We start from the raw sequence: 16838 nt of genomic DNA, 5'->3' as shown, positions 1-16838 counted from the left end.
GGATTAAGCTCTGTTGGAGCCCTTTCCAGGTTTTCGGGCTCGTGGTGGAGGTCGGGTTCGGGCCGCTCCTCGGCTTTCCGCTGTCGGTTGGATTCCTGATCCACCCGCACTTCCTGTAGGTATTTATACAGTGAAATTATTAGCAAGAAACGAAAAAAAAATCAACTTTAACGCCCTCTATCTTTTTCCACAGCAATATTTTATTGAGGTATATTTGGTCCTATCGCCATATTTTGGTCCAAACAGTCTGTCCCAACAGTTATGAATCACTCTATACAAAGCATTCTAAAATACTTTCGATGCCGTCCGTGCGTTGCGTACGATGCGGAACTGAGGACGCTTACCTGTAAACGTCGATTATGTACGTCACATATTTTTAACTTCATATTTTCCAAGGTGATTCGACAGAGTGATAAAATACGTAATTACTGAGAGTTTTACGTAGAACCGAAAACATAGCGCTGATTTAAAACCCAAAAATGTTTTGACAAGCGTCATAACACATTTTCGTATATACAGAGTGAAATGTGTCAGATCTCCATGGCGAGATATGTGAATGAATATGTTTTTTACAAAAACTCACGCTGCGTCACCACACCAACCTGCGTTTTTATTTGCGCCTAGCCTTAGAATCATTGTACTGGAAACTACAGTGACTTCATACGGGGTGTGGGGTGTTTCTCAATGATTGTAGGTACAGGATTTCAGGGAATATGCAGGACATTTTGGTGAGTCTGAATGATTGTTCGAAAAATGTCCTAACTATATTCGCTCAAGATATACAGGATGTTATTTGTATTTTGTCGAAAAATTTCAGCAGGCATATTTCTTGAACGCCTGTATGCAGGCGTTCTAGATCTATAGATGTATAGATCTGCATAAAAATTTCAGGAAATGAGTTTGGGACAGTGCGAAATATTTGCACATAATGACTTTTCGATAGCACAGGTCCGGACTGAGAAAATTATATTATTTATTCCACTTCCTGTAAACATCCTGAACATCAAATTTTCGAAAAGCGAAATTTTTCTCAGAATCTACAATAAATTTTCTTTCGAACAAGCCTATAAGTATTAATGGCACAATTCGCATTCATTGCATATTTGGAATTTTCAATTTGTTGTGGACGAATTTGGTCTTAGAGGTGAAGGCTATTTCAGGGATCCCGCGACCTTTTTGCGTTAAGGAGGTACGATCATTCATAGGCATGACTTCTTGATATCGAAGGTTCATTCGGGATTTTTCTGCACTTACTGCGTTACCAGTGCAGCTTAACATCTTCTAACGAAGCTCCCACAAGAAGATGGATCAGTCGAACAGGACAAAATTTGTATCTGGTGGTAAAATACCCTCCCATTCGGATCTCCGGGGGAGGGTGACTGAGCGAGTGAATCATCGTACAACCACCAATGAAAAGCACATAGCTATGTCAGCATGGAACGTCAGAACCTGCAACGAACATCCATTGCAATAGTTGCCCTAAGAGAGACACGCTTTTCGGACGAGGGTAGCTTGTTAGAGCAAGCGTATACTTTTTTCTGGAAGGGCTTGACGGAAGGCGAAATCAGACAATACAGCGTAGGCTTTGCCATTATAAACGATCTGGCCGCCAAACTAACCGAAAATCCAGTTGGCATCTCAGAACGTTTAATGACCCCACGCTTTCTTGCAGCAATTAACACGTTTGTGAACATCATTGCAGTATACGCACCTACTTTGAACTCCTCTGACAACATTAAGGATACTTTCTACTAAGCACTCGTTGCTACATTAAATGAAATCCCAAAACGAGAACGAATTATTCTCCTTGGAGACTTTAACGCTAGAGTAGGTAAATGTCAAGACGCAGAACTGTGGCCAGGAATAATAGGGAAACACGGCACAGACAGCATCAATTCGAACGGAGAACGTCTGCTGGCTCTCTGTGCAGAACACAATCTGTGTATAACGAACACCTTTGTTATTACGAGACCCAATTCAAGGGGGACCTGGCGCCACCCGCGCTCAGTGCATTGGCATACTCTCGACTATGTAATCGTGGGAAGAAAAGGTCTCAAAGAGGTGTTGGTCACTAAACCCAGAACAGATCTGGAATGCTGGACTGATCATAGGCTGGTAATCTCGAGAATGAAGAGATCTCAATGCTCCCGAAATACCAACGCAAGTCAAAGTTACTAAGAGAGCGCCTACAAATCTCCAAACTACAAAACCCTTCTACAAAAGAAAGATGCACAGCTGCCGTCAAAGATAGTATTACACCACCGGATTATAACGACGACATTGAGACTCATTCGCTCCGCTTCAAATCATCTCTTACAAATACAGCGAAAGAAATATTGGGCACTGAACGGTCTCGAAAATCCCCAGACTGGTTCGCCGACAGCGAAACTGATATCGCAACCTTTCGAAGGCAAAACACAAGGCGATGAAAACAGCAATTGACAATCCTAGAGATGGTGCAGCCCAAAAAAGTCTTATAAACATAAAACGCGTGGTCCGTCAAGAAATAAGAAAAATCAAGGATAGCTGGTGGAAAGAAAAAGCTAGGGAAATACAAGCTTACGCCGATAACCATGACTACAGGCGTTTTTTCGAAGCTATTAAAACTTTTTATGGTCCAAGCAGAAAAGCTAACTTTCCTATCAGAGATGCTCATGGAGCTATCCTAAATGATGATAGAAAAATCCTCGAAAGATGGAAGGAGCATTACTCACAGGTCTTGAATCAAAATATATACGGACATCGGACTGTATGCTCCCAGCATATAGTCCGATGACATCTCTTGATGACGAAAACTCAATGTCGGAAATCATAAGTGCGATAAAAAATATGAAAAATCACCTGGTCTTGACGGCATTCCAGCGGAGATATTCCAAGCCCTGGATGAAAGCATTGTCAATAATCTCCTAATACTATTCCGCAAGATCTAGGAACAAGGAGGTGTGCCACAAGACTTCAGAGACGCTTTAGTTATCAACCTCTATAAGAACAAAGGCGATACGTCAAATTGCAACAGTTACAAGAGCATATCGTTGATTAGTGTGGCCGGTAAAATTCTCTCGAAGATTATGGCTAATCTTCTGATTCCACTCTTAGAAAAGCTATTACCTGAATCCCTGTGCGACTTTCGACCAAATCGAGGTACGGTGGACCTAATTTTTACACTGCGACAGCTGCGAGAGAAGGCCCGTGAACAAAAATCAAGGATCTATACAGCCTTCAACTCATTGAATCGCAGAGCGCCTTGGAGTACCTGAAAAATTCGTAGCAGTGTGCAAGAGCTTCCATACTAAAAACACCGCTAGAATACAGCATAATGGCTCTACAACCGACCATTACTTAACTAACTCTGGAATAAAACAAGGTTGCGTGTTAGCGCCTTTACTGTTCAATATTTTCTCCATAGCTGTCTCGATAATTGCTGATATGAGTATGCCTGTAAGAGGTGTTGGAATAAAATTCAGATTTGATGGAGGCCTATTTAACCTGAAGCGCCTCAGAGTAAAAACCCGTACAAAGTTTATCACGGAACTTCAATATGCAGACCACTGCGCACTTATCGCTAGCAGCTCAGAGGATCTACAGATAATATAAACATATATACGAAGCATTAGGCCTTAGACTCGATATCGACAAAACCAAGATCCTGGTAAGTCCGCCAGAAAGCGTTCAGACAGATATCAGTCTGGAGAATGAAACTCTAGAACAGGTCGTGCAGTTCAAATAGGTACTTGGAAAGCTTCATAAATACTAGGGCAAACCTGGACACGGAAATACACAACCGTATCAATTCGGCATCACAGGCATTGTGGAAGCTAAAGGACAGAGTGTTTCAAAATCACGACCTCAATCTGAAGACCACAGCTGTTTACAAAGCAGTGGTCCTCCCAACGCTTCTTCACGGAATCGAAAGCTGGACGCCCTACAGGCGACATATTTACCTAATAACGCTCAGCGTATGATATATCATACATCCATAGACTTATAATATATGGACTCACTGTCACGTGACTTTTCAGTAGATCGAGGGGTTGTATGCATTAGAGAGAGAAGGGCTTATGCGTTTTGATCGAACAAGAAAGAGATGAACTGATTCCGTGTGGGCAATGTCAAAATCATATGATGGATATTAACGCAGACGTTGCCCACAAGGTGTTCATACGTTGAGTATTATTCACATTATTTTTATTCTTGAATGAAACTCACATAATTTTTATATTTTCCATTTCGAAGGAATGTTAAGGAATTCCTGTTTGCCTTATCGGAAGCTTGTTGAACATTTATTATGGATAATTTTTACAATTTTCGCAGACTTTGCCCACAAGGTGTTGATACGTTGATTATTATTCTCATTACATCTATTTTTGACTAAAACTCACATATTTTTTGACATAATTGATTTCGAAGGAATGCTATGGAATTTCTGTGTGTCTTCTCGGAAGCTTGTTTAAAATTTATTGAAGAAAATTTTCGCATAAACTTGTGTTCTATAACCTTTTGACAGCTTGCCCACAAACTCTCCATCTTATTCAACCAACCGACTTCTCTCTCACATGCGGAGTCCATGTTATTTATAAGTCTATGCATACATCAAACACTTCTGGCTTTGAGGTTAGATAATAAAGTCAAGAAAACAAACAGCGCTGCGTTTCTCGTGTTTACTGATTTATATATCTTCACTTTTAATATTGAAGTAGTGCTGTGAGTGATTTTTCAATATAGCCGATATTACCACCAATTTTTTGGCTCCCAAAATTTGGAATGAACAAAATGTCTTTGAGGTAAGTTTCTCAGGTTATAATAAGTAAAATATCGATTAAATGAAATTTTTTTCTATTACAAGTTGTTTCTATACTTGTTCTTAAGAGTCTCAAATAGCAAAAATGATAATTTTTATGCAAATCATTGTATCAAATGGATGCGTATGAAATATCATACGTTGGGTATTAGCGATTATTTTTAGTTTCAATTCTAGGAAATCGATGTACCTACAATATCCAGGATCCTTGCGATGCAGTTAGTGACCTTGATGATGCCGAAAGCGATGAAGAAGTAACAGAAACAATCAGGCACAATGGTAAAGGAGTTCTAAGACAAGAAATGGAGGTATTCTGTGAATCACGAAAATGAAACAATATATATATATATATATATATATATTCTTTTGATATAGAGCATTACAATCTTGAACAGCAAACAATAATTATAGCATGTGTATGAGATACAGTTTTAGCAGAGGTTAGCGTAACGGGGTACCATACAAATTGGTGTATGATACAAGAGCTTAGGGAAAAACCTCAGTAAAAAACCCTTTCTCCCCGTGAGTGTAGTGGATTGTAATTGTTCACGAAATAAGCTGAAATATTCCATATTGAAGGGCATCTCGCACTGCAAAAAATGATTCTTTCTTCAACAAAAAGGAAAATCCAGAAAGTCTTCTCCAAACTTTTATCTGAAATAAAGAGAAAACAAAAGCAGAAAAACGTAAAATATAATAATAAAATTAGATTCAATATGTCAGATTGACCTAAAATTGACAACCCAATCCAAAAAAGATTCGGAAACTGCATGTATAGCTCTAAAACCATCCTGAAATTTATAAATTGGACAATGATTAACTAGATGATTTATGGTTTCTTCTGGTTCCCCGCATTCACAACTAGGGCTTTCAACTGAATTCCACCTGAAAAGCATGCTATTGCAACGTCCGTGACCTGTTCTTAAACGATTCAGAATACACCATATTTTCCTGGGAAGATCAAAACCAGGAACTCTATTCGAAGGATCAGTTACTAATTCTTTGTTGAAAATAGTGCACCTATTCCATTCAGACTGCCAAAGGTCTTTGTCCCTTATATTCGAATTAAGAAAAGAGTTGGAACATAAAGGTTTACGCGACTTCAGTCTTGGAATGGTATTTTCGGGAATATAGGATAGAATTGGGAACGAGTCTGGATAGGATTGGAATTTTTTCCAGGAATTCATAACCGCAGTCTGTCTACGAATATGGGGCGGTAAAATGTTTGAAAGAACTGGTAACCATTGAATAGGTGAAAATCTAATAGTTCCAGTTATGGTTCTCATGGAAAGATTCAGTTGTGCATCAATTTTCTGCACATGAGCACTATTAATCCAAACGGGGCAACAATATTCAGCAGCCGAAAAAACCAAAGCTAGAGCTGCCGTTCGAAGAGTGGCTGCATCAGCACCCCATGAAGTGCCAGCTAGTTTATGGAGAATATTATTCCTGGTTTTTAACTTTAGACGCAGACTTCCCAAATGGGCTTTGAAATTCAGCGAGGAATCCAGCTTAACACCTAGAATTACCGATACGTTTCAGAGTACATGAAGAAGATGCATTTAGCTCAGATCATGATACACCTTTGGCTACGATGTTCAGGAAAGAAATCTAGATCAGGGGAAACATGAAAAAAAGACAATGGGTGACTCAAGATTTGCACAGAATTGAGAAGACCAAACTTTCTGCAACACCTGAACCGCATTATAAATATAAATTATAAATACGGTAACAGAATCTACAGCCAACAGATCTCTTTAAATACTTTTTCGATGAGGAATTCATCAAATTCATCTGCGATGAAACAGTGAAGTATGCAAGGTTCAAAGGCAACCATTTGTTTGAGGTAGTACCGGAAGAAATATACGAATATTTTGCAACCTTACTTGTTTCTGGTTACTGTAAACTACCCAACCGCCGACTCTATTGGGAAACTAAATCGGACACCTACAATCATTTGGTCAGTAATGCTCTCTCTCGAAACAGATTTGAACTTATTCATAGATATTTGCATTTTAATGATAATAATGAAATAGATCCTAACAAAAAAGTTAACAAAATCCAACCCCTTATAGATAAGGCCAATGAAGTATCTCAGATGCTGTTTCAACCATTGGGACAATCATGTTCTCTCGATGAAGCTATGGAGCCATACTATGGACACCATAGCATGAAGCAATTCATCAAAAGGAAGCCCATAAGATACGGCTTTAAGTTTTGGTATTTGGCCAAACTCAGGATTCCTTCCTGAGTTTAATCCATATTGCGGTGCAGGTGACAAAATAGAATGCAAAACTTTAGGATTCAGTGTTGCAATTAGACTATGTCCAGATTTCTTACCGAAAAACAGCACGGTCTTAATGGATAATTTTTTTTTCGTCTTTACCTCTTTTACACATTCTTAGAGGGCATGATATAAACTGTATAGGTACAATAAGGTCCGATAGAATTGAAAAAGCTCCAATAGAGGACATGAAGAAAATTGAACGAGGATCATACCATGCAAACAACCCCAACAAGTCCACTTTCGCGGAGCACATCCTCTCAAACTCCGGCCACATTCCTTCGTTGGATCCCTGCATCCTGTCTCTATATCTACTCTTTTTTCTGCTCGATCTGTTTACCTTTGTTGATTCTAACTAAAACACTATCTTGACAGATAGTTATAATTCTAAACATGTAAGTCATTTTTTCCTTAAGTTCTTTTTACAATTCGACTCCCAATATATGTTGATTTACTGTTTTGTCTTTGTACTGCTGTTTTCTCTTTCCATGTATTTTTCTGTTCGCTCACACATGGTATATGTATGTTGCGGTTGAAGGAAATAAAACTAAATTTTATTGCCAAAAACTAAGTACTCACAATCGGAACTCAATTAACGTGTTATTGGTTGAGATATTATTAATATTTCAAAGACTTATTGAAAAAAAATTAGATTATGGTCTGATTCTACCCCACATGGTGAGTGTTCCATTCGAAAAACGTAAGTGAGATGGGGGTTGAAGAAAACTATTCAATTTTCTTGCTGCAAAATAGGGGTGATTAAAAATCAATTGATGAGTTTCAGCGTTTTCATTTCGATTTATTGGTTGAAGAAATGTTATTAATTTTATTTCAGCCTAATGCCCAATACTATATATGCGTCCAGATACGCAAGACCTGAAATCAACCTACAATTTGAAGATCTATGCAAATGGAAAAACTCCATTGAGTAAACGGATTCGAAAAACATCTGAGGCGTAACATAAGATTACCTTAGGTTTGAACTGAAACAAGTGTCAGTGGAAAAGTATGGGTTCATTTAATTCATCTAGGACATTCTAGAAAATGAGGACAAGTAAGGAACTCAACGCAGGTTCTGGAAACAGGTGTATGAATAACAAATACTTACAGTGTATCTCGAGCTGCCATCCGTCTTCCAATCCCTCGGCATTCATCACCTTGTTCTCTGCTCTGCAAGACAGGTACTTTCCATCATCTTCTTTCTTGGGAATGAAGGAGAGCGTGCTTGTTGTCGTGTTGCCGTCGTTTGAAGTCTGGAAAACAGATGCATGCATTAGAGCGAGAAATGATTAGCTTAAGGAAAACATCGGCCCTTGAACTCACGACCTTTCCATCATAAGGTCTCTGACACTTTTTCAGAATATAGAGAAAGTCATATACTCCTTTGAAATCCATTTAGGACTATTCTCACAATTAGTGAGATAGTGGTGGTTTGTAAACCACAAGGTTCAAAGAGCTGCTTGTTTCACAACAATAATATGATGAGTGATGGTTTTGACCATAGATTAAAACGGTTGGTAATGTTTTTTGTTTACGATAGATATACTTTCGGGTTATTCATTATTCATTACTGACATTTCGTATTTCTGTGGAACCAGAACTTAAGAGTATAGATTTCTAAGTACCGTTACGATCTGTTCTGAGCAAATTTAATTTATAACGTTCGTTAAAAAAAATTCCAATTAGGCTATGGAATTTTAAACGTTGATATTCGGTGTCGGTGGACGTAGGTCTTTTCTTGAATTTCTTCATCTTCCCAAAATGTAAACATGATGACATCAACCTAAACATCGTAATATTGTAAGGAAAGGTACTTTCAAGGAAAAGTTAATTTCTCCCAAAGTGCGAAAAACAATTCTTCCATTGAGTCAGACCACAAGAATCCAAACAATCTGAGGCGGTTAGAAAAATTCTTGGTAAAAATGTCCACTATTTTCATAGATAAGAGAAATGAATCTTGAATGGATCGTGGTATTTTTTTTTTTTTATGGTTTGTGTCCCTTATTAAGGGAGTTCGTAATTTTTGGTGTTTTGTGAAGTACGTCGTGTCATCGTGCATGGTTAATACTGCAGTGGATTCAACAATTGTCAATTAGTATTTGTTTTTTCAAGCTAAAATGACTGAAAACTGGAGCAATGGCACCATTATGGAGTTCCTTAATTTGTATGAAAAGTACCCATTCTTTGGGATCAACAAAAAGTCAATCATATAAATCAGACTCCATTTCTTCGCACGCTTGTTCAACGTTCGCCTTCTAACTCGATTCGAAGAGACTTGCCTAATTAACATGTCATGTGTATAGTCGTCGGTGCACGAATATCGAGAATATACCAACGTTTCCACAAACGTTCGTTCAAACGCTGGCCGAGGTTTGCCATGCCGTCTGTAGTACACCATTTGTTTTGACTGGTATCGGTTGTTTAGTCAAGAAATGCATTCCGTCAAAAGACTATCGACCGAGCAGACCTTTCAGTGTGAAAAAGTTGTTCTTTCGAAAGTTATGAAATGTAGTCTACAGGACTTATTGAACGTATGTGGGTATTTTTTTGTGGTGGGTTCTGTGATTTGATGAGTCTTGAATCATAATTTTATGTGTTCAAAAATAATGCACCCCCCTTTATTTATTTTCTCGATGGACTCCAGATTTTTTTATGCTTGGTTTGATATTTAATTATCATGTAATGTTTCACTAATCTTAGTTTTTTCGAATAGAAATTTTCTTGTACCGCTAGGGTTTTATTTTCACTGGAACTGCTGTAGGTACTGAAAAGTGTAAAAGTAGGAGATTCACAGTTGCAGTAACGAAATACACATACGCACTCGTTTGTAGAAATTTTCTAAGACTATTCTGCATAAATGCATAAATGCAGAATAATCTTAGAAAATTTCTACAAACGAGTGCGTATGTGTATGCAAAGCTATGGAAGCCGTTGGCACGATCGGTTATTCCAATTCCATAAATAATCCTATATTCATATGATTTAATGAAATTTAATAAAATAATTACAATCAAAAGTCTAAAAACTGTGTTTTCTATTTAATTCAAAACTTGCGTTAATTTTCGACCATGATGTTCCTAAATAATAACTAATAGACAACCAATAAATATCTATACAACTATTACCTAGTATTTGCATCCATGTTTATCAAATTAGAAGAGATAGCAGGAATATGGACACTTTTTCTTCAAAAAATCCTTTATTTAAAAATTCGCCGACGATCTGGTAGTAAATGTGTTTATCTTTATATTATTTTTATATATTTTAATTCTAGGGCAATCGATTTCGGTTTATTTAAAACCATCATCAGACCAGCTGAAAGATATACATATGTTCTAGTTTATATTGGGTTATATCAATTGGAATTGAACAACTGCAACATTGCTGTACAGTCTTTGTACAGTTACTGTAAAACCTTCGCAGTATTTGAAGTACAGCAACGCTGTAGGTGGCTATATGTATATCAAATGCATTATGTACTGTACAGTAACTGTACAAGGTGGGCAGAATTCGATGAGATTGGATGGCAGCTCTGTAACCGTAAGAGATAGGGAAAAATGGATGGCACGGTTCCGACCTCGATTTTCAAAAGATTGTTAATGTACAAAACCGCATCCCTCCATCTTCTTTTGTTTTCAAGTTATAAGTGAAAACTCACTTTTCGGTTCTTCGTACTGGTACCCAGGTGACCATATCTCATAACAGTTATGAAGCAGAAATGTATCCCGCGCTCCTTGTTTTATAACAGATATATCACACTAAGAGTACAAATACAGAACGCTTATGTAGCAGCTATGCTCCTATATCCGCCTCAAACAAGGAACACATCTCCTTTCTGAAAGGAGCATAAATAGTTCAAACATGGATCATGCAAATATTTGTTTCATGGGAGATCTATATATATTACCTTCATGTGTTATGTTTATTATGTTTCATTTGTTACTAAAAACGCTTTCAACAAAAAGATGAAAAATTATGGAAATTAATATAAACTATTGCAATAATAATGAACTCGAATTTTGATTTTTCAAATAGTGTGTGTTTATCAATCATTCTTGAGAATAAAATTCAAAATCATCTCACATCAGTTCGGTGAGGTATGTGAACGAATGAACTAATGTTCAAAAACAATATATTTTCATAAATTTCAGATTACCAAATTAGTGCACACGTTAATAGAACTAGAAAGAATAAATTACATCATGCAAACTGCTGGGTTCATGATTATTGTTCTCCAAGAAAGATTTTAGGACATGTTTTTCTGGTCTTTGCACTTTCCTGCATTCCATAAAAAGAATAATCAACAGTTCGTTAATCTTTTGGCTTAGGTCAAAAAGTTTTTAGAAGAATTTTGTCCATGTTATGCGTTAAGAAAATGATAAGAATACTATATGCATATTTCATATCTTTCTGAAGAAAAAATTTTCAATATGAGTATGTGATTTATTCATTTATTTCTACAAATGATGTACATGCAACACGTGAGAAAATAACCTATATCGAAATTTACATCAAACAGGACATTGCATGGCAGCAAATGAGATTTGTGTGCAGGGGCCTCGTCCTGCAAAAACAAAACACCTTTGGATAGTTTTCCGCGTCATTTTCCTGTAATTTTTTCTCGTAGAGTGGTCAGTATTGCGAATAGTAATCTCCGGGTATTGTTCTACCCTTATCCAAAAAACCAATCATGATTATTCCATGGCAATCCCGGAAAACTGAAGCAAGAACTTTTCCAGCAGCTTTTTGGACACGAAACTTCTTAGGTCTTGGAGAACCAGAGTGTCGCCATTTCATGGATTGTTGCTTTGTTTCTGGATCGTAGAAATTTACCCAAGTCTCATCCATAGAAATAAATCGGTTTTAAAAAGTCTACATCGTTTTCAAATCGAACATATATCGAACGCGATGCGTTAACCCTAGCACGCTTTTGGTCAACATTCAAATATTTGGGGCTCCATTTTGCAGCAATTTTTCTCATGTCCAAATTGACGTGAACTATATGATGAACGCGTTCGTATGGAATATTCAGTGCTTCAGATATTCGTTTCAGCCCAATTCGACGGTCTGATAAAATTATATCATGAACTGCATCGATATTTTCGGGGACTTACACAAAAACTGGCTTTCCCGATCGGCCATCATATTCAATGGAAAACGAGATGGAAAATTTACCTTTTTTGAAGCTTGTACATTTCACGGTCGGCACGGTCGCATACGAAGGATATTGATCACCAAGGTCATTAAGTATATCTTCGTTAATCTGCTTACCTCTTAACCCTTTTAAATACAGGTACTTGAAGATGGCTCGATACTCCAATTTTTCGATTTTCACAATTTCGGTGAACATCTTTTTTTTCATTTATTGCATAACTCTGGTTCATTTTTTTTGACCTCAAACTTCACACTGACACTTCTAATGACTTATTGTGCGTTGCTATGGTAACGCAATATTTTTTTATGCATGGAACTGGACTAGATATCCATACATATACTAAGTTCGAAAATATAAACTAGAGGGGAGTAGAGTAGAGCAGAACTCCAGGTCATGTGACTTCGGAGTGAACGGAGTGTAGAAATTCAAAACGAACGGGTGCAGAGCAGGTAAAGTGAAAGTATAAAACGGAAATACAAATCTGACGGACAAAACTGCAAGTCTGACGAACAGAAATAATAAATCTGAGAGTTCGCGGGAAAAAAGGTTTACGACAAACGGAAGAAGCAGTTGTATCAACTATAATTAGTACAGTCACTGTTAAGATGCGCGAAATCATAGATGATGAGGATGAAGAAAGGGGAATTTTTACGAAGTAACTATCCCCAATTTCAATGATCAACAATTCAAGCAGCATTTTAGAGTCTCACTAAATACTTATGAAAGATTATTGAATGATTTACAACACATTGGAATTCAACAAAATGAAAACTTGAATGGAAGACCTGAATTAGTTTTGGGAAAACAGCTTCTTCTGTTTCTCTGGTATATATCGAATCTTGAATGCTTTAGGTAGATATTTCATTCAAATTAAAAATTAAATATATCCATATGTTACCGGTAATAATGTGTATAATTCAGGTATTTTAAAATTAATAAATATAGTGGCATAAGGGAACTCTTTGGAAATCCCTACTAATATCATTGAGTATCAAACCTCAATATATAGATGTATGCTAATATACAGGGTGTTCTTTGAAGACATGCTACTTTATATTTTTAGGGAATAGAAAGACGGCGAACTCTTTTACCGATGGAAACATATTCGTGGGTTGAGCCGCGGTTATAATTTTAAGTTCTGAAGAACATTGTATTGTATAAAATACTCGGCTTATTCACAATGCCGGTATAACATATCTACATATTTATTTATACATTAAATTATTTTAGAAGTGTAGCTGATCGATTTGGGGTTAGAAAAAATTGTGCCTGTAGTTCTTTCTATAAAATGTGTAATATGTTACTTGTCCTAAATCAAACTCGTCAAATAATCAGTTTTCCACAAGGACGACGAGCATATCACATTATACAAGATTTCGAAAGAATTAATGGTTTTCCAGGTAAACAATATCCCTCTTTTGTGTTTCCTATCACAGTCGTCTAAGAACTAGAAAGGTTGCGTTCTCAAACTACTCAGAGCTAGCTCAGAGTAAGCTTTGATTACTCGAAGCGATCACAAACGTACTTTTAGTTCCTCTGAGCATGGCTATACTCATACTCTACTCTCGGAGGAAGTTTGTGAACGCAACCAAAGACGGCTGTGTACCTATCACAGTTTTTTTAAAGGAATTCTGGGTGTGATTGATGGGACTCACATTAGAATTAGTAAGCTCCCAGAAGGCAATGCTTACATAAATAGGAAAGGCTATGCCTCTGTCCTACTGCAAGGAATATGCGATTCCAAAAAGAGATTCCTGGATGTTTACTCAGGTGAACCAGGTAGTAATCACGAATATAGGCTCTACTCAAAGTCAGACTTCTATTACCGAATGAGACAAAATGAAATAAAATTTGAGAATGATTCACACTTGATTGGTGATTTAGCATATATGCTGTCTCCAACTTTAATGGTTAGATATAAAGATAATGGCCATCTAGATGCCACTCAAATATTTTGCAATCAATGTTTTAATAAGAACAGGGTGGTAATTGACAATGCCTTTGGCTTGTTAAAAGGACGTTTCAGAAGATTGAAGATGCTAGATACCAAAAGATTGGATTTAATACCACTTCTCATCATATCTACTTGTATACTCCACAATGTTTGTCTCACTAATGGGGACTATTTTCAAGAAGTTCACATTGAGGAAGATGATGCTTATATGGAACAAGACAGTGATGTGGATGAAGTAGCCATAATAAAACAGAAAAAATATAAAATACTTATTATTTGTTCGAAATAGATCGTTTGAGAATAAAAAAATTTTTAAAGTCATCTGATTTTTATTTCTCCAATAAACTGATTTTTAAAAGGAAATTTCAAGAAGTATCCCTGTGTCGACATATCGGTAGCAATTTTTTGCCAAACTCTTTTTGATTTTCGTTTCTAATTCTTTATCATATTTCGTAACTAAACTTATCAGCAGTAAATTAGCTTCATGACTCCAAATTTTCTGATCTTTTAAGGATGATTGTGTACTACATTGTAACTCTGTAAAATGTTGACACATTCAAAAAAATATTAGTTCAAAAATCGATGAAATGATTCAAAGTTGGGATCAAGTATTGAAAATGAGCTACTTTTCAACATTATAAACACATCAGGGTTCATTATTTTCGGAATATTCCTATATGACTTTCACTTTTCAGAAAATTTTTTGAGGTGGTATAATTTTTATAAATACTCATAGTAATATTCAAAGGATTATTAATTGTAATCAATCCCGACAAACAGACCAAGGGTTCTGAGAGGGTGCCTCCCCCCCCTCCGCAGGGTTCTGCCGTAACAAAAAATTGCTCGATTCTTGGGCGTCCCGGATATGAGGTGTGGTGTCATCATATTATCACTATTTGTGGAATGGTAATAATTATTGATTCATTTCAAAAATTATGGTTTTTCTGATTGTAGTGTGATGTCTGATATCAGCGGTACGAAAAATTTGGGACATAAAAATGATAATTTGAAAAATATCTTTTGTTTTCGTTTTTTTTTTAATCTTAAAAACAAGATATTTCAATGGAAAGAGGAATTGATCATCATTCGTATTGAACTTTATTGTAACTTTGTAACAAAAATGGTGGCGGGTCGCGGCAAAATATTTTTCGACCCGGGCGCAGAAAACCTAGAGCCGCCGCAGTCCACAAATAGTTGGTTGCATTTCCCTGCCAAATCCCAGCCTTAATGTTCATTAATCATGTTGCTCAAAAATTTATTATGTATTAACTTTCTGGTAAGCCTTCTACAGATGCAGTTGCATCCGCAACTCTTTGTATTTCAAGAGTGGAGAACTCTTGATTTAGAAGTCCTGCAACCACTTTTTCTTCTTTTCTTCCTGCAATACTTTGGAGGACGTACTCTTGCAGGTATTCGTCATCTGAATGTGAATTTTTCATGTATGAAATGTTAGGTATAGTTTTAGATATTTCACTTACCATTTTGTGATCGATTTATTTTATCGGTTCAATATCCGTGAAAGTTACGAATATATTGTTAATTAGTAAATTAATTCTTTTTGTCACATTCATTTCTGACAACTTCTCACAATACTTTTAAACAATTGAAAATGGAGAATCAAATTTAATGTTTTTTTGGGGTAGCAGGGGGAAAATCTGCAAGACAGACGAACCACCCTCTCCAGAGGGGGAACAGTGTGGGGTTTCTCACTCTCCTGAGCTCGAGACCCACTAAAAACCCTCAACTGCTTCTTGAATTTTGGTTCCGGGCATTTGCCTATAAACCGTTCATCTCTTGGTCGGTTTTCTTCTCGCACACTATCGTGCTGGGATTTATGTGTTTATCCTCTATTGGATTAACACTTTATTGAATTTTTCAATAAGTTTCTATTGTTATTTTAATCTCTTTTTAATTGATCTCTTGGTCTCCTTCGGTAAATTCGCATTCTCCTTTTGTCTTCCACTGGGTCGTAGTCCACTAGTCTCCTGAGTTCTTGATTCGGATGGTTTTTCGTTGTTTCGAATAATTTCTCTGCTTTTCTGTTCATGAATTCCGTTATGGTTTCCCATTTTAGGTCCCTATAAATCTGTCTCTTCCTGACAAACCAAGGTGCATCTATCGCACATCGAAGCAGCTTGTTTTCAGTGGCCTGAATTCTTTTAATATGGCTCTTTGCCGCGAAACCCCAGGCAACTGATCCATAAGTCAGTTGCGGCCTAGCAACGGCTTTGATTATCTTCAGTTTTGTCTCGTTAGACATGTGGCTTCTTCTTTCTATCAGAGGATAGAGTCTATTCATCGCTGCTTTCGTTTTGTCGATTGCTTGTTTGATATGACTTTTTCAAGTAAGTCCTTTGTCAAGCGTTATTCCTAAATATTTGGCTTCATTTTTCCAGTCGATTTCTTCGCCGTCAACTTCCAATTTCGTTGAGGGTCGCATTCTCCTCTTTTGTAGTAATATTGATTGGCTCTTTTGTCCATCGAGCTTGATTTTCCACTTTATGCACCTGTCATTTGTTTCGTCAATCGTTTCTTGTAGAACTCGTTCTATTACTTCTGCGTTGCGGTGTCGAGTTACTATGCCTATGTCGTCAGCATATAACGTTAGCATGGTTCTTGGATTTTTCGGAATATCGCGGATGTATAT

At 36.9% G+C, this 16838-nt stretch overlaps 1 protein-coding gene across 2 annotated transcripts in view; it reads right to left on the bottom strand.

Moving 5' to 3' along the window:
* LOC123306460 (nephrin-like) overlaps positions 1 to 16838 on the bottom strand; it is a 907827-nt gene that overhangs the window by 326966 nt on the left and 564023 nt on the right. For both annotated transcript variants that reach the window (XM_044888477.1, XM_044888478.1), the window contains one exon: positions 8191 to 8335. In XM_044888477.1, coding sequence (XP_044744412.1) covers positions 8191 to 8335 — 145 coding nt within the window. The remainder of the gene's footprint in view (positions 1 to 8190; positions 8336 to 16838) is intronic.

This window comes from Coccinella septempunctata, chromosome 2 (assembly GCF_907165205.1).
Source record: "Coccinella septempunctata chromosome 2, icCocSept1.1, whole genome shotgun sequence".
In the NCBI taxonomy this organism is placed as follows: domain Eukaryota; kingdom Metazoa; phylum Arthropoda; class Insecta; order Coleoptera; family Coccinellidae; genus Coccinella; species Coccinella septempunctata.
Note: the sequence above shows the minus strand (reverse complement) of the source record. Positions and strands in the feature narration are given on the sequence as shown.